This window comes from Odontomachus brunneus, unplaced genomic scaffold (genome assembly GCF_010583005.1).
Source record: "Odontomachus brunneus isolate Ranch 3 - 2012 unplaced genomic scaffold, Obru_v1 Obru_scaffold_025, whole genome shotgun sequence".
Lineage (NCBI taxonomy): Eukaryota > Metazoa > Arthropoda > Insecta > Hymenoptera > Formicidae > Odontomachus > Odontomachus brunneus.
In genome coordinates, this window is record NW_022639475.1 from 1,703,792 (window position 1) to 1,721,418 (window position 17,627).

Here is a 17,627-nt window from a genome sequence, read left to right on the forward strand (position 1 = left end):
ATTTAAAAAATTATTTTTTGTGGGAATAAAATTTAATAAATTATGAAAGTACGAAAAACGCTGACAATTTTTTTTTACGTGAAAAATGAAAATACAAGTATTTTACTATATAGTAAAATTGATAAGTTATGATCCCTCCTTTTTGTCATCATATACACGACTTACGCTTGCTTGTCTCTTATTATTTTACTTGAACTCAGACTTATCTTTATTGCCCTTTCATCGAAGGTACCGAGGTACGAATTCCAAAAAAATCAGGCTCAAATACATCTTAACGTAATGGCGGTTAAGCCGGAACTCAATTTACATACGCTGGTCGATCTTACAGAAGAATAAAAACCGATTTATGATGGCCGTAACCGTTAACTTAGTTGTCATCCATAAGAAATGGACCAATCGCAGTTGACTATTCTTGTAATAATCGACTGCAATTGGTCAATTTCTTATGGATTACAGTTAACGATTACGGCTATCATAAATTGGTCTTAAGAGAGCAGGAATAAAGAAACTTAAAAAACGATAACTTAAACTCACCAAAGAATATCAAATTTAGTTATAATGTAGAGACTTATAAGAAAGAGTCATGACTCACTCAAAGGTACGTGACAATATTAAAAAGATATTGAAAAGTGATTTTGTATTATGAGTACAACATAACATAACCTAATCTTTGATTAGTATAAACATAAGCCGATAGATTTATTACCGAAAATCCGTTTGATTTTGTATGTAAGAGATTAGAAAATTGATATTTATAAAGCTTAATAATCAAGATCAGATTTTATCGTATTACATAAACTATATATTATTTTATTTTAATTCTAACCTTATCTGTAGTGTCTTGTTGTCATATCCTATTCAAACATTCAAGATACAAATCATATTATTCTATTATTCATATCATTCATATTTCATATTATTCAGTTTTTTACAAATGTTTTCTAATTATTTTCCTGCTCATAGAAACATAACTGGTGTGTGCCATCATTCGACTGTAATGACTCCACAAATAAACCTTCAGTGAAGCGTACTAGTTCAATAGCACTAAATAATGATACATTGGATAGATCACTTACACAAAATAAACCCCAGCGAAGAAAGCATGAGACTAGTTTGTCGAAGCTGCTAGAAGCATGTGAACCGCAGAAACTCTCCGAATTGGCAATCAGCAAGCTAAAGCAGAATGAAATCTCCAACTGGCTTCAGAACAGAGCTTCAAAGGGACGGCCTTCCATATTGGTCCTTTCTGGTCCTTCTGGTTGCGGCAAAACTGCAGCCATAAAGCTGCTCGCTCATGAATACAAATTCGATGTTATCGAGTGGATTACTCCAATTGATCCAGCTGAGGATGAAAACAGTAATGATTACTCTCTGATGCTTATGCAGAATAGTAACATTGAACATGAACACTACTCACTAATGTCTTCATTCTTAGAACGCATAATGCGACAAGGAGACCGATTTGAAGATCACTTAATCCGCGCGACGCGATACCACACAGTATTCGGCACTTGTTCGAAGCAGTTACTTCTCGTCAAGGACCTTCCCAACGTTTATCAAGAGAACCACAAAGATTTCTTTTCACTTCTGGAGTAAGCGGTATCTTGCATTAGCTGTTGTGAACTTTCTCAAAACTTGTAATATAAGCTTGTAATCTCTTCTCACAAGTATCTTGTAGAAAATATTTCCAGGTAGGAAGAGAGCCTGTGGTATTTGTGTGCACAGAGACTGGTAACTCAAGACTGTTGCAGACCTTATTCGCTCCAACTGTAAGAGAAAAATACGGTATCGATCTCATCAAGTGAGTGGATCGTCATTTTCCTTTGTGGACATAATTGAAAATTATTACGTTTACGTGTGATTTCAATCGTAATTCGTAATTCAATGGTTTAATGCAGCGTGAACGCGGCCACGCAGACGGCGATGAAGAACGTGTTGAAGCGCGTGTCGAACGTCTTGAATTCCATCGCTGGCGACATGCTGCATGTCTCTCAACAGCACATCAATGAGACGTTATCCAACAACATTGGCGACGTGCGCAGTGCCATGTTAAATATCATTTTTCTTTCTCTCAGAGGTATATTCCTTATTTGTTAAAATTTAATAATCTAAAGTTAGTCGACATTGTTCTTATGATTGCTAGTGCCTGAACGGCGGTCGAAGAACGAGTGCGGCGTGCGGGAGGAAACCTTAGGTCTATTGCATGGCGTCGGAAGAGTCATTAATCCTAAAAGTAATTTGACTTTACTCTTCAACTTTTATATTGAACTGAGCTTCTCACTTTTCGTGAACTGGTTGTAATTTTTTGTAATTCTAGGGGATCCAGACAATAAATCCTGTAGGTTCGTGCATGATCCCGAAGAAGTAGCCGGTTTCTTCCAGTCACAGGCGGTGGTGTTTGCCAAGTTCCTCCAAGAAAATTATCTGAATACTATAAGAACTATAGAGGAAGCCACAACGGCGTCTGATATCTTGAGCTTAACTGATGTTCTGAATTCCGAATGGCGGGTGAGTTTAGTCGGGATAACGCGGGAGGGATGTCGATTTTCTTATTGTAAATGTTCGTTGTTGCATTTCCTATTCTTATAGGATCGTAATTTGAGTAAAGTTGCGCTATCTTATTGTATTCGCGGCTTGATGTTAGCCAATGAGAAGCCAGTGTCAGGTTGGAATCCCGTGAAAAAGCCGCGAGACGATCAGAGTAATATGTGAGCATCGAGATACTTCAATAATTGATCATTCTTCACGTTTCTATTTAATTAATCTTCAATAACGCGTATGTTTACTCGCAGACGACGATGCCTGGCGACCGCAGAAATACGATGGTACGAGTCAATAATCAAGCCCGTTTTGAAGGAAACAAACGAAGTATTTGACGACGACGTCGAAATATTTATTGAAGATGATTAGAAACGGTATGTCGGATTATATACGAAATATATTTCTTCCGCAACTGTTGTGCTCCCCTTGTTTCTAAATGTCTCATTCGTTTCCTCCATACTTGTTTTATCACAATCTAATATAAATAATTAAAAACTCTACATGCTAATGACAAGTGATAAAAGAACTGAATACTTAAATTTACATTAGGATAATTAGGATAATAAATACAACGATTTCCTCTTGCTTATTTTTACATCAAAAATCTATGATTTCTTAACTTTCAGGAAGCCAGCTGTATTGGAGAAGTATTTCGCGTTAGCCTCGTTCACCTTCTTTTCCGCAGCCTGTGGGTTGACGATTTCAAGACCCTATAAACACCCATAGTCATTAATAAAAACGAAATAAACGTGTTATTTTTATACATTATTATATGACTATTGCTTGATAAAGAATCAAAGAAGCATAAACGAACCTGCAGAGGAGTAAAAGCTACACTGGATGCTGTACCAGAGACCTGTTTCTTAACAGTAGTACTGCCTCCCCATTGCTGTTGTTTCTGCAGATTCTTTTGCAACGTCTTAGATATACGGACTTTCGTTTTCTCGTCGATCTGCGGTAACCTGATTCGACCTGTACCAGCCTTGCCAATCGTACCTCGTGAATAGCCAAGATCCTCTTGATAAGCGTCATTCTCGATCTGCAATTGGAAAAAATATATAACTTAGCTGTTGTTCAATATTACAAAACATAAGGGAGGTATCCTATATACAGTATATCGCAACAACTTACATCCGCGAAGTTCATCCTGTTGGCGTGCTTCCTGAACTCCGTGATCGCATAACGCTCTTTCATTTTTCGGACGCGCTTACCGCCGCGTTTCTTCCGCCCGGGGTCGATTGGTTTCGGCAACGGCTTTACAAATTTCACGGGCGGTGGTTCCTGCAACTTGTCCAGTTTCTTCTCAATCTCCTCGCGCAACATCTGTCCAATGTGACCATCTGTGCTCTCGTGACAGGCGTCCACTCTGGCCGCCAACATGCTTTTAGCAGCTACCAGCCTCGCCGCTTTCCGTCGCAAGTCCTGAAACATCGTTATTAGTTTTTAAATAATTTTGCTACGCTTATTATATATCTCTCTTTATATAGAAGACAATCTTACAGGTGGTGTCTCTTGTACAATCTCAGAATAATATATGAAGCCTGTGTGAGGTAAAGTGGTAACTTGCGAAAATCCGGAGAGAGTAGTTTTCTGAGATCCTAAGACCAAAACGTTGCAGGCTGGCATCTTGGAAAGTTTCGTCAGGCCACCCGCGACACCTGAATTAGGAGAATATATTACAATATAAATTAATTCGCTATTTTAAGCTCGCAGCTTCACTGCTTGAAGCCTGATGTCAGAAGCAAGAAAATGTATATCTTTTTCCTTAAAAATGATTCACAAGAATTTTTACTACGCATTTTCTCGTTTCTGACATCATAAATCCAGGGTTCCACAGTAATGGAATTAGGAGTCTTAATTCGTGCGATATAATGTTTACTCATACCCATAATCTTAGCAGCTGTTGATGCGCCGACAATTATCGACAGATTTGGTGCAATAAATGCCATTCTGCTCTCTACATATTCGAATATCTTTGATTTACAATTATTTAATTCCACTGCCATATCACATGCTTCGCAAATAGCCTCCTTCTCCTCTTCTGTCAGCAGCTGGCTGTAAATACAAATTAGGAGAACAAATAAAGCCTGTATAAACAAATAATTATATACAGATAATTGTGTACAAAATTTGAATATTAATATTTGAGCATTACCCTTGAGTCGTTGATGCAGTCACAGACACAACCATAATTGTCGCCTGTGTGAGGAATTGTTGCAGAGTCTCATTATTTTTAGCTCTATCCAAGTCATTACCCAATTCCCTAACTGTCATCACATATTCTAACGGTCCTACTACCAAAGACTCCAACTCAGGAAACCTCTTTGAATATTTGTCTCTTGTGAATCTATGAATAGTAGCTAAAAAATACCAGAATCAGTATACATCAATTTGCAAAGGAAAATTATGCGATCAATTGCATTTGTTCTAACCTATTTCGTCGTCGATGTCTACGGCCATATTATTAGCCTCGACTATCAATTGATATTCTGGATCGGATTCCACAGGTCCTACAATGTCGGATGACTTTCTGGGTACTTTGCTGTACATCTCGATCTGTAACATCACCTTCTGCAATTGTTCTGAATCTCGTAACTTGGCCAGCTCTCGCACAGAGGCTACTTTTATCTCTGTAAGAAACGAACGAATTTTGTATATAACGTGCATTGTTGATAATTTATTTCTTTTGAAGATGTAAGATGAAGTAGTGAAATATTGTGAACCTAACCTTCTTCTATAACTTTGGACACCGAAGCCGGGATGAAATTCGGCTCCGGTTCTTCTATAGGAACGTCCGAGTCATCGTTCTCTTCAAGATCCGCAAGAAGTTCGTCTGCCAAAGACATGTTTGATACTTGGATTTGTTTTTTTATAAAGTACTCATTCACCAAAGAATCTATATCATGTAAACTAAACGTCACAGTCGTAAATATTCTCCCTCTTTCTCTCTCACTTTCGCTCCTTCTTGGTTACAGGCTTGCCAACCATAGCCCGATTTCTAATTTTTGTTTCTTCACTGACTGATCAGTGAAGTCACTTTTGTTTCTAGAAAACATATCCTCTTATTGGGTCCCTATTCTTGAAATAGTTGCATATACGTAAGTTTTACTGCGCAGGTTTAATCGTACCATAAAATAGCTGCGCAATGAAAATTACGTATACGCAAAAATTTTAAGAATATGGGCCCCGATCAGGGTTGAGTACGCATAATATAATACTTCACGTTTTATGCGTGAAGTTTTATGTGCAGAAAACTCGAGTAATCTGCGCAGATAACTAAATGAGGTTTTCTGCTGCATAAAACTTCTTTTAGAGCTATTCTACAATTGCGTAAGCGTGGTCGTAAATGATTGTAAATGATTACGATACCAATCAAAATAAAGTAATCAATGTGAAACAAAACATTCTGATTGGTTGGCTTTATAACTGTTTTGTATATAAGACAAAGCATAAATATTTGTCCATGATCATGAAAAACATGAAATTGTGAATCTAGTTCATCTGTATTCCATTTTTTAATTTCTTTATATCTACACGTATATACAGATGTAATGAAACTGATTCAAAAGCAGCGAGTAGGATTGTACCTAGACAGAAATGAAAAATTGGGTTGGCGTCGATTCGACTTTTCATTTCTGGCTGGATAGATTATTTTAAAAGGCTTGGTCCGACCGTCTGAGGCGCGTTCGAAAACTCCACCCGGGTGTTTCTCCTCTATCTTTATCTCATTCCTGTGCATCTTTCTCACTCCAACGCAGCGAGTGCACTCGGATAGAGTTTTCGAACGCACGCCTGGGGGTACATACACCTCCCTAGGATCCTTTTCGAATTACTTATTTTTTGGCGAAGTCGTACCGTTTCGATGGTGCGCAATATCTCTTTTCAAATCGTGGAGTGGTATTAAGGCAAAGTACAAGCTGCCTGGAACTATATATTGAAGTAAGAAATATTATTTTAGATTAGAATGGGTGCGTTTCAGGGGTTTTCTGCATATTCTGCGCGTTTTTTGCGCATAATAGACATTTTATATATATTATGTGCATAATAGACGTTTTATGTATATTATGCGCAGAATTGTGCATAATACCTTTCTGCTGCGCATATTACTCATCCCTGGCCCTAGTGCCGCTCTCAAACGCATTCTACAATAAGCTATTAATCATAAGTCGCAAGCAAATTGACCAATCACAGTCGACTATTTTCAAAAATAATAGACTGTGGTTGATCAACTTGCCTATGACTTATAACTAAAGGCTAGTTTATGATGTCCGTAATCCGTTAACTTATGCCGCAACGGTAAAAAATTGACCAATCACAGTCGATTATTCTTCTATAATTTGACTATGATTAGTCAATTTTTTACGGTTTCGATATAAGTTAATGGATTAGTCCCGACCTACAATAGGTGTAGTAAGCTGTAAGCCTTAAGAAATTGATCAATCACAGTCGATTATTCTTCTTAAATTTGACTGTGATTGGTCAATTTCTTAAAGCTTACTATTCCTATTGTGGATCGGGACTTACATAAACCAACCTTAACAGCTTATTGTAGAATGTGCTTCATGCTTCTTTCTTCGAGTTACCTGCTGGTAGGTCATATGTTCCTGACATACTAGATGTCACTGATTCTTTTTACTAAAATAACCCCAATGAATCATCACCCATATTTCAGTCTCCCCTGATTTCTATTACTCTCTAAAGCAAGAATCAAAGCATAATGAAACATTACAAAATATAAAAAGTAATTTTTTAACATTTGTACATATATATGTATCATACATCGTAATACATCATGTGTTCTCACAGAAATATCGCATAAAATAGAAGAATCTTTCAAGAACAATCTTCTAAATTTACAAAGAATCAATTAAGAGATCTCTTTAAAAGTATTTCTGATTTAGTAACAAAACACTCGAGATATAGTATACAATTATCGGTTATTATACATGTATATACAGTGTGTGACTCTTTATAACATAATTCATATAAATATCTCGAATACTTTACGAGAAATAAAGCAAAGATTTCAAATAGTACTTTTACAATAGCAAATTCACGTTTCTTGTTGTAAGCACAGTTGCAAGCAAAACTGTGATTGAAATATATAATATACATAATATAATTCTCTCGCTATTTTCGTCTCTTATTTTTTCTATATCGCGCAATTCCAAATTCATAAAACAGCAAAACACTAACAGCATGAGCCTGCAGCACTTCTCTCTCTCTCTCTCTCTCTCTCTCTCTCTCTCTCTCTCTCTCTCTCTCTTTCTCTCTCTTCTCTGTTTTGATAAGTCCATAATCTCGACCCTGCAAATGTGGTCCGCGCGTGATGGCGACTCGTAGGGTGCAGCTTCGAGGTTACTTGCTTCAGTACGCAGAACGTGAAGCTGCTCCGTAAATCGGCCTCATAGCCGACCTCTCCCTTCGCTGTAGCAACAGGAAGGGAAGAGAGGAAGAAAACGGGTGGAAACAGCTGATCCTTGGAAGACACGCTACCTGCGCACGTTGAAACCTCGTGTACCGTCAGGACCTGTGGGCATGCGAACGATATTGTTCGGAAGGCCACTGCTACTTGGTGCGTTTGACTTTGGCTGAATCTTGTTAATCTCTTGTATGGATTTCTCCTCAGGGCTTTTTTCCTCTCCCATGATTCTCTTTCGCGCCTCTGCATATTCCTGTTCCCTCTGTAAGTATTCATTATATTATCAAGTGTTATCAGATGTTCCATTTGTATCGAATGTTTTATTTGTTTTTTTTGAGGTATGATTTGAGGGCTATCTTTCATTTGTCACGTGTCGACGAATTTGTAAGACATGTTGATTAGCTGTGGGATAAAAGATTTTTAAGATGGTCAACATTAAGAAAAAACATTTTATCAAACAGCTAATCAGCATCATTCAACAATATCCTTCATACAACCAATATTAGTCTAATACAACTTTGTACAATTAGTTTTATATGATGTGAAACTTTTCAGGAATTGATCTTCAAACATCTGTATCATATTTTTATATCACACACTAGATCTCTTATTCTCTCAACTTTCTTCAATTGATATAAGAAAAAGGACCTAAATAATGTATAAATTACCCGATAGAGTAGCAATACATATGTGTGCGTGTGTATGTATATAGTATGTATGTGTGTATATAAATAGGATATTTATATACCTGTTTTAAAGATTTAATAGGTTGTTTAGGTTTATCACCATTCATTAATAGTCCATCACCACTTCCACGCAAGTCTGCAGTTGGTCTTTTTAATATCTTAACTGTGGGTTTGGGTGGTATATATTGAGACCTGATACCATCATCTCCCAATATAATCATTCTTGTGTTTGTACTATTACTGGTCTTACATCTACAAAATTGTTAAATATATGTAATAGATTAACAAAAATATAGTAACAGTACATTTTTCAATATAATTAAATATAATACAGTAATATACAATAATACAGTAATAATTAAATATAATACAGTAATAATATTTAAATATAATACAGTGATAATATTTAAATATAATACAGTAACAGTATATTTTTCAATTAACTCTATATAATTAATTTTTAGTTTTATATAGACTATATAATTAATTCTTAGTTTTATATAGAAAGAATAGAGCCTAAGAATAAATAATTTACCTAGAAGATTCTAATTCTTCCTCTACTCCATCCAAACGAAGAACATTCAATTTTTTGTCCAGAGTCTGAAAAACATTATAGTTCTACATTACTACTTTCTTACACGTGATAAATATCGCAAATATTCATTAATTAGTAGAAACTTTATGCAAATTCCATGATTCTATTCATTTCATAAAAGAACATGTCCTTATGGTAATGTGAATTACTACTACAATGAAAAGTCATATGTATTAATACTGTCAGGAAATATAAGTAGAACGCGGATGTAGTACATGATACAACAATAGACGTGATCTAACGTGAAGAAGATCGGGAGATTTATTCTTGATGCTTCAGTACTATTTCGTGGTGAGAAATTTATGCTTGAAGGAGTGAGTGCAAAATATAGGTTAAGTCGAGACATTATCGCATTCTAAATACAACTTGAAAGGTGGAGATTCAAAATAATCTTACACCCGATTCTTCTATCTGTTCCCAGCTCTCTAGAACATCGTCCATGCTTCAATTTCGCGAATTTCCGCGAAAATTGTCGAATTCGTGAAGTCGTGCGCACGATTACCAGGAGCGCGAGAAGTGTGAAATGGATATGTGAAAATTGAGGACGGCGATTGCGCAGCCGTCTGTCGGGGATACTCAGAAATACCGCCGCTATTTGGAAATCTAACCTGTACTCGATGTCCGATGTCCCAAAATATATCAAAATTTATTATAAAGTAAATTCATTATATAACTAAAACTTAAACATTTAAAATGCAAAAGTCAATGTAGAATATTTAATTAAGGACGATTTTCTCATATCGTTGATAGGCCATTAATAAAATAATTCTGAGAATGGAAACATTCATAGTTGGACTTTATGAATGTCGTATATACATAGACCAAGGCTGAAAAGTTCTGAAATTCACTGCCAGTACTGAAATTCTATAATATACGTAACATAAACTAGATTAGATAGATTTTTAATATTGGTAGTGCATTTCGGAACGCAGCCCAAACATTCTTCGCAAAGTGAAGCCAGAAGTTGGCAGTTTAAAACAGAGTGAGAAAGTTGATTTGCTCCTTAGCGCTTTCTTACTCTATATTATTGTCAAGAAGGAGGATTCGTTTAACACTGTAAATACTTTAAAACGTTAAATAAAGCAATGTGATTGATCCATTCGTTGTTCTGAAGTACTTACAACACTAAATAGAACTATTTATAGCACTAAACCTTATTCAAAAACTGTACCCGTCATAGCAACCTAACCTTTTTCATTTGACAATGGAATGAATACAGGATAAGAGCAATTTCTGTGATTATTTATACACATAAAATATTATAAATATCAATTTTATATCAAGATAAGTAAAAGATATGGTTTTATTCTTTTAATTCTGCACTGCATTATATATAGCACTTAACAGCTTGACAGCGGCCATATTCTTTCTATACGATATGCAGGATTCACACCGCGTCCGATGTCCGACGTACGACTTCCGATATCCAATAGGAGAACAGATTTCTAATATAGAATTCAATTCTCCATTGAAAAGCTATTTTTTTATTGGATATCGAATGTCGTACGTCGGACATCGGACGCGGTATGAATCCTGCGATAGAATGAAAAAGCACTAGGAGCAAATCAACTCTTACTCTGTTTTAAACTGCCAACTTCCGGCTTCACTTGCCGCTACAGCAGAAGTATAGGAATGCTTGGCCGATATTCATAATCGAACCTTATTTCAAGACCGTCTTAAGTAATGTCTTAAAGGGCGTCTACATTGGAAGTAAGTAGCTTCCAATATAGTTTACTTCCAATATAGACGCCCCTTTAAAGGGACGTTTACATTGGAAGTAAATAGCAAGAAGTAGGAAGTAAGAATAAGAAATTGACCAACCACAGTCGAATGTGAGAAGAATAATCAACTATGATTGGTCAATTTCTTATTCTTACTTCCTACTTCTTACTGCTTACTTTCAATGTAGACGTCCCTTCAGCGTCTTCTACAATGGCAGTAGCAGTAGTAGTAAGAAATAAGCAGTAAGTAAATAGACCAATCACAATCGATTATTTTTTAAACGTGAGAATGGAATTGATCAATTTGCTTACTGCTTATTTCTTACTACTACTCCTACTGCCATTGTAGAAAACGCTTTAGGGCTGTGGCACACAGAAAAATTTAAGCAGTAAGATGTAAGAAGTAAGCAAATTGACCAATCACAGTCTTTGATTCTTGGACCGTAAGAAGAATGAATGACTGTGATTGGTCAATTTGCTTACTGCTTACGCTTATAGCGTGTTCGACTGGCCCTGGGTTAATTGCTCCGAGGGCGATTAATGACGTCATAAGTCTCTACTAGTCAATTATAAAGCTTATAAATATTTGTTCGACCAATAAACGTAGGCTGAATAACCCAGAGTGGGTTAACCTAAAGCCAGTCAAACATGCTATTAGAGTGTGATTAGATGTAGCGCGATATGCGGTACGCGGAACGTGGTAAAGTAACTAGAAATCGCGCGCGGTGAGCCGCGCCTGTTTTTTTTTCCTATTATATGGAGCAGAAACTGCGCGAAAAGCGGCACGGGCTAATGATAAATTCTCATTTCTATGCACTTTTAAATGGAATTAATTGATTTAAATGCAATTAATAAGTAAATTTGTTGAAAAAATAAGAATATTGGTAAAATGTGCATAGAAAGAAGTTAATACATTTTAGAAAATGAAAACAAATGAGAATTTGTCACTAGCCCGTGCCGCTTTTCTGCGCAAGTTTCTGCTCCATGTAAGGGTGCGTTTAGATTCTTCATCCGGGTGCACTCTATTACTAGAAACACTATAGTATATGTTACATATACTATAGCACTTCTAGTAATAGAATACACCCAGGTGTGGAATCTGAACGTAGCCTAATAGGAAGAAGAAAACAGGCGCGGCTCACCGCGCGCGGTTTCTAGTTACTTTACCGCGTTCTGTGTACCGCATATCGCATACCGCGCTACATCTAATCGCACCCTTGACCTTGCGGGCGTTTTTTGACTGTCAAATTTGAGAGCTATACAATAGGTTCTATAATGTCAATATAACGAATCATATTCTGCTTCTTATATTCCAGGAAACAAATATTTCGATGCGCTTCAAATATGACGGAAATAGAATGGTGAGAATTTGCTTTGTTAAATTTATAATTTTAAATAATTGCGGAGTATATTAAAGTTCTACTGTAACAATCTGAAAGCAAAAGTTTTTGTAATGCTTTACATACTATGAACATTTTTGTTATAGGATATCAAAGCCTATGGAATATGGAACTGTAAAGTTTACATGTCTAGAAGAAACTGTAGAACATCCTCTAAAACCAGTTGTAATTACTGTAAGATAGAATCTTGTACAATTTTAAAATTGTAGTATTATATTTATTATAATTTTTATAAAAATGAATTTTGATTGTGTCTGTATAGCTGATTGATGGACGTGGTGCAGTTAGACGCAATATATTGCGTAGCACTAGCACAGGTTCCTCTACTGGGACACCAACGCCGACACATACACCGATTCCTGCAAATCCACTGAGTGATCCACTGCTGAGTCATTCTTCTCTGGATGGTTCTGATCCCCTCACACAGTTTGCTCGTGAAGAACTAGATCCTCTCTCCAAAATGGCTGCAGATGAAGTAAAATACAAATAAACTTTGATATTTTTTAAGTGCTACCTAAATATTTGCCAATATACATTTGTTACATTGTAGTGGGATTACTCTTGTAATGTTGCATCAGCCAGCAAAAAACTGAAAGATACAGCAGAGGAATTGGTAGAGCCATGGTCTGTTAGACGTTCTGCCATATTGAGCAAATACACAACTTCTGAAAAATTATCAATTGTTACCAGTTTTTTATCAGGTGGAGAAAAAGGTATTTTTTGTTTATGTTTGATACAATTTTATAAGAGAACATATTTAAGAAAACGATTCTTCTATTAAAATATGATATGATTTTATATAGTTGTAGTAAAAGTTCAGCCAAGTGGCCCAATGGTTGACAAAGTGAAAACGCGACTAGAGCAATTGGATGACTTCGAGGAAGGCTCTGTCAGACAAATGCTAGATCTGTCGCAACAACAATATACTGCACGAATCGAGCAATTGAACAACGAATTAGTACAAGCATGGCATTCTGACCAAAGAGTAAAAGCTCTGAAAATAGCTATTCAGGTTTTTATTGTTTATTATGCACCTATTTGGAACGTAGCTCACGAAACTTGGATATTAACGCTAAGTTATTTCAGTGTGCTAAATTATTAGTAGATACGTCTGTGATGAATTTCTATCCAAGCAAGTTTGTTCTCATCACAGATATTTTAGATATCTTTGGGAAACTTGTATACGAGAGATTGAAAATGAAGGCTGAATATTATAAGTAACTATCATGCAAAGAGATCTTTGCACAGTTGAATTTTTCTCTTTACTTGTAATTACATTTTTTTTATCTTTATTTTTTCTAATTGCAACGTCCGTTTTGCAGACCAGGTAGCAAAATACCCACGAGTTTACCCGATAATTTTACACCCGACATGGTTCCAGAGAACGCGAAGGAGACATGTCGGAATTGGTTTTACAAAATAGCTTCTATACGCGAGCTAGTACCGCGTCTATATGTAGAGATGGCTATAATAAAATCGTATAGTTTCCTAACGACGAGGTAAGATATCCGCGATCATCTGGAAAAGAATTGGAAAAATATTTCTTATATTTTCATACTCATTTCAGCGAATTTAATACCGCTCTATTACGTATAACTCGTATGATAAGAGGAATTGGGAACCCGTTGATAGCGGTTTACGCGCGATGCTACTTGTGCCGCGTGGGATTGGCGTTGAACAAAACTTCAGATTTTGAATTCGTAAGAGAGAATCTGTATGACTTTCTGTTTACATATCAGCAGTTGTTCGGAGCTGCTGTGAGGAGTGAATTAGCGAAGCAAAATGTCACTCTACACTCTTATCTGAATCTCTACTCGCCGGCATTGGATTGGATTGTACAAGTTTTGGTGGCAACGTTGCCTGAGAGTTTTCTCGAAGAAGTCTTGTCTCGATGTAGAAAGCAAGAAAATGGGTAACTATTTTTAACGCACATTATTCACTCGCACGATCATTTCATTGGTACTTTGCACTGTACTTTTTTCAGATCATTGTTGTTGAATACTGTGCTGACTGCATTTAAGCCGACGTACATCGCCGCACGCGCGATGGATTTCGTGAATCTAATAGTGGCGAGCGAAGACGATGGTAGGGAGCATATGAAAGATTAAATAGACAATATAGCAATTCATATCTGTTAACTCGAGAAATATAATATTTTTCTTTTTAATAATTTCATAGGATATCCTCAGTATCTCTTGTATCGCAGTTTGGGCGAGTGTCTCGTGCGAGAGTCTCCGCCGAAAGAGGATTGTCAGTCGGTGCTCAACGTGATATGGAAATACGTCACGGAGCTCACAGATCCCAACAAGTTCATGCATTGCATCGAGATCTGGATTCAGTTCACCGTTATACATTTTTCTGTAAGTCGAGCGAATCGTGATAGTACTTGACGTCAGGTCCAAGTGACGTAATATACATGTTACAGGTGAATGAGCTCAATTTGTTTTTCGGCAAAATAATAGATCGCTTACGGCCGAACAAAGCTTTCGAGAACTATTATCCGCAATTGCAGAATATCGTTGAGAAGATAGTCACCCATACACAAGACTTTGAGTCACTACTCGCTGTAGTAATTATCTGCTCAATCTCTTTATATCGTACATCATTCATAACATAATTAAAACTATAAGTCACGATAAGCAATTTTTTATATTTTTAGGACAACTTCTTGCCGTTAATAGATCTGTTTCACAAAGAAAGTATCAAAGTTGAGGTTTGCAAGACTGTTATAGAAGGATTGAGTGCGCAAAGTGGGTCCATTACGGACCCCATTATTATAAACGCACTAATGTTTATCGCTAGGATCATGCATGATTCTGTTAGGTACGTACGTACCCGTCAGAACTTGTTTCTCTTTACCTTGTCAGTACTAACCCGCATCTCTGAAACTAAATCAATCAATTCGAAGCGCTTTAACTGTCGAGGATGAGAAACGACAAATCGGGCAACTGATATGCGGTCTCGTGCAACGAGTGGATTACGGTCGTGATTTTGAGAAGCAGCTAAGTTTCTACGCGGAAGCCAGGGCAGCGTTTCCTAATCTCGATAGTGTTCATATACAGCTTGTACAGGTAATATCGATATACTGCAGATACAAAGTTTTTTCTTTACTATATACTTCTATAATAATTATAAAATATATTTTTCCTTCTGTAATATTTATTTATAAAGTATATTTACTTCACTATATATATACTATATACTTACATTATTTGTATCTCTTACATAAATACTAATCAATGTAAAAACAAATGTGAAGCACCTCGACTGATATGACAACTCTTTCATTTGTGCTCAGTGTGTAAATAGATTATCGGTCGACACTAGAAAGATCGTGCGTGGTCATCACACGAGAAGAACGTCAGCGTTCGTGCGTGCCTGTGCCGCATTCTGTTTCATCACTATCCCATCGTTGACTCTGGTCCACACGCGTCTTCAATTGTATCTATTATCCGGACAAGTGGCTCTCTTGAATCAGTGTCTGGGCCAAGGTAAGCCGATCTGTATTTCACGATGAAGATTTCACGTTGTATCATTCGGTCGCGCTTTCAGCCGATGCCTGTTTCAAGGCGGCTTTGAGCTTGGTTCCGGAAATGCCAAAGACCATCGACATCGACGGCAGACAGAAGAGCTCACAGCCGTATTTACTCTCGTATCTGTCAAATTTCTTGTCGACGTTGCTGGTGGTCCCGGTACGTATGCAAATACACGTTGTACGTTAATTGTTATTGTAATATTGCTCCGTTCATTAGGATAGCCCGGAGCATGGTGTCTTGTATCTGATGAGAGGATTGCTCAACGCAGTTCAACGTTGTTTTGAAGAAAACACTTCGACCAAGTCGTACTTGTATTTGCGCGTACTAGATCTGCTGTCGACGGTCGCTCAGGAAAATTATCCTTACCATATCGATAAGGTATCTCATAATTTCACATATATTCAAAGAGTCAAGCTAACTGTTACGATATTTATGACGCTTTAAAAATAGAAATTAAAATATGGAAATAAATATGAAATGATTGGCGTTTTAGGTCGATTCGAACGATAAGTTGTATGGATCTGATCAGAAATTCATCGGTGAGGTCAATAAAATTTGTTCGAAAATCGTGGAAGAAATTTTGAGTCATCTCAAGCATCTCGGGTCCATTGATCAATTTGATAAGCAATCTGCCCTGGCGCTCGAATTGTTCAACTGTTTCATCATTCGTGCGGATCTACGGGAACCTGCGTTAGCGAATATGGCTGTAAATTTGTGGAACTTATCACAACGCCACGGTTCAGTGGATCCGAAAGTGACTGTAAATATGTGCTAGTAATGATTACGATTCTGATATCTCGTGTTTCGCCTCCGTTGCGTGAGCTCTCTGTTATTATTCTGCAATTTTCTACAGATGAGGACGAAGGCTTACATGATGCAAAAGAGTCATCATCACGAGTACGAGCACTTTTCCGACATACTCAGGAAAATGTCTAGGTGAATAATATCGGCTGGGACATTTCGATAACACACAGTTTCGATGCGTTTTGATTCACTTTTATTGGCAGTTTTCTCGGAAGACATTTTTTGATCATGCAGTAAATTTCCCGATTGTATTAGTGAAACTAATTATAACGAACAATCAAATTCGAATATAGATTGATCACTTCGCAAAAGTTGAACACGAAGAATGAACTAAATGCAAGGTAAAACACTGAGCAAACACTTTACATCATTCTTTCCTTTAATATAACAAATGCTATTTGAAATATGAGATGTACGACTAAACGTAAGAATTTGTATTCCCACACAAAAATATCACAATGTTATATATATACACACAGAGTGTCCCAGAACGTGGGAACGTAAGATGGATTGAGGTAAGTATAAAAGTCCCATACAAGTCTTGTGATATTCGCAATAATAATAGATATATATTAATAATAGATAAATATTATATAAATATATTAATTTTGTAAAAAAAAAGTTAAGGAACAACGCCGCTACTTGTACTTATATCATTGCTATGTCTCGCCATACCGCATCAAAGCTCATGTCGATGGTTGCTCCTCTCTCTACCATTCAGCATACACTTTTTCCTTAATCTTCCACAATTAATATCTCTACTATTATTACGAATATCGCAAAATAGTATAGGATTTTTATGTTCACTTCAATCCGTTCTCACGAAAATTGCGGAAACGAACCTAGGACATTTTGTGTGTATATATATATATATATATATATATATATATATATATATATATATATATATATATATATATAT

The 17,627-nt window shown here is 36.5% G+C and overlaps 4 protein-coding genes across 5 annotated transcripts in view; 2 read left to right on the plus strand and 2 right to left on the minus strand.

The window, feature by feature from the left end:
- Window positions 1–261: 261 nt before the first annotated feature.
- Window positions 262–3,309, plus strand: LOC116842501 (cell cycle checkpoint protein RAD17). Its single transcript, XM_032811805.1, has 10 exons — window positions 262–598; window positions 964–1,357; window positions 1,436–1,592; window positions 1,679–1,801; window positions 1,899–2,077; window positions 2,144–2,233; window positions 2,318–2,508; window positions 2,590–2,708; window positions 2,793–2,915; window positions 3,168–3,309. The coding sequence occupies exons 1-9, from the start codon at window positions 584–586 to the stop codon at window positions 2,908–2,910; spliced, it is 1,386 nt and encodes a 461-aa protein (XP_032667696.1). The 5' UTR covers window positions 262–583; the 3' UTR covers window positions 2,911–2,915; window positions 3,168–3,309.
- On the minus strand, window positions 2,872–5,500 carry LOC116842500 (U4/U6 small nuclear ribonucleoprotein Prp31). The gene is made up of 8 exons (XM_032811804.1): window positions 5,270–5,500; window positions 4,974–5,171; window positions 4,697–4,901; window positions 4,427–4,596; window positions 4,042–4,199; window positions 3,673–3,963; window positions 3,356–3,580; window positions 2,872–3,251 (listed from the first exon to the last, which is right to left on the minus strand). Exons 1-8 carry the CDS (start codon window positions 5,385–5,387, stop codon window positions 3,147–3,149), a joined length of 1,470 nt encoding a protein of 489 aa, XP_032667695.1. The 5' UTR covers window positions 5,388–5,500; the 3' UTR covers window positions 2,872–3,146.
- A 2,274-nt stretch (window positions 5,501–7,774) lies between these two features.
- LOC116842521 (SUZ domain-containing protein 1) lies at window positions 7,775–9,810 on the minus strand. Its single transcript, XM_032811860.1, has 4 exons — window positions 9,641–9,810; window positions 9,185–9,249; window positions 8,712–8,901; window positions 7,775–8,225 (listed from the first exon to the last, which is right to left on the minus strand). Exons 1-4 carry the CDS (start codon window positions 9,683–9,685, stop codon window positions 8,034–8,036), a joined length of 492 nt encoding a protein of 163 aa, XP_032667751.1. The 5' UTR covers window positions 9,686–9,810; the 3' UTR covers window positions 7,775–8,033.
- Window positions 9,811–12,123: 2,313 nt separating this feature from the next.
- LOC116842504 (VPS35 endosomal protein sorting factor-like) overlaps window positions 12,124–17,627 on the plus strand; it is a 7,293-nt gene continuing 1,789 nt past the window's right edge. The window contains exons 1-18 of one of the 2 annotated variants that reach the window (XM_032811814.1): window positions 12,124–12,326; window positions 12,452–12,539; window positions 12,628–12,840; window positions 12,916–13,078; window positions 13,169–13,377; window positions 13,452–13,582; window positions 13,688–13,864; window positions 13,933–14,277; window positions 14,350–14,450; window positions 14,544–14,725; window positions 14,791–14,934; window positions 15,025–15,188; window positions 15,274–15,436; window positions 15,664–15,856; window positions 15,918–16,057; window positions 16,118–16,279; window positions 16,395–16,661; window positions 16,755–16,837. In XM_032811814.1, the coding sequence (XP_032667705.1) occupies window positions 12,310–12,326; window positions 12,452–12,539; window positions 12,628–12,840; window positions 12,916–13,078; window positions 13,169–13,377; window positions 13,452–13,582; window positions 13,688–13,864; window positions 13,933–14,277; window positions 14,350–14,450; window positions 14,544–14,725; window positions 14,791–14,934; window positions 15,025–15,188; window positions 15,274–15,436; window positions 15,664–15,856; window positions 15,918–16,057; window positions 16,118–16,279; window positions 16,395–16,661; window positions 16,755–16,837 (2,942 nt within the window). In that variant the 5' untranslated portion in view covers window positions 12,124–12,309. Of the gene's footprint in view, window positions 12,327–12,451; window positions 12,540–12,627; window positions 12,841–12,915; window positions 13,079–13,168; window positions 13,378–13,451; window positions 13,583–13,687; window positions 13,865–13,932; window positions 14,278–14,349; window positions 14,451–14,543; window positions 14,726–14,790; window positions 14,935–15,024; window positions 15,189–15,273; window positions 15,437–15,663; window positions 15,857–15,917; window positions 16,058–16,117; window positions 16,280–16,394; window positions 16,662–16,754; window positions 17,047–17,627 lie in introns of both variants that reach the window. The other variant, XR_004377732.1, reaches the window with a different exon arrangement.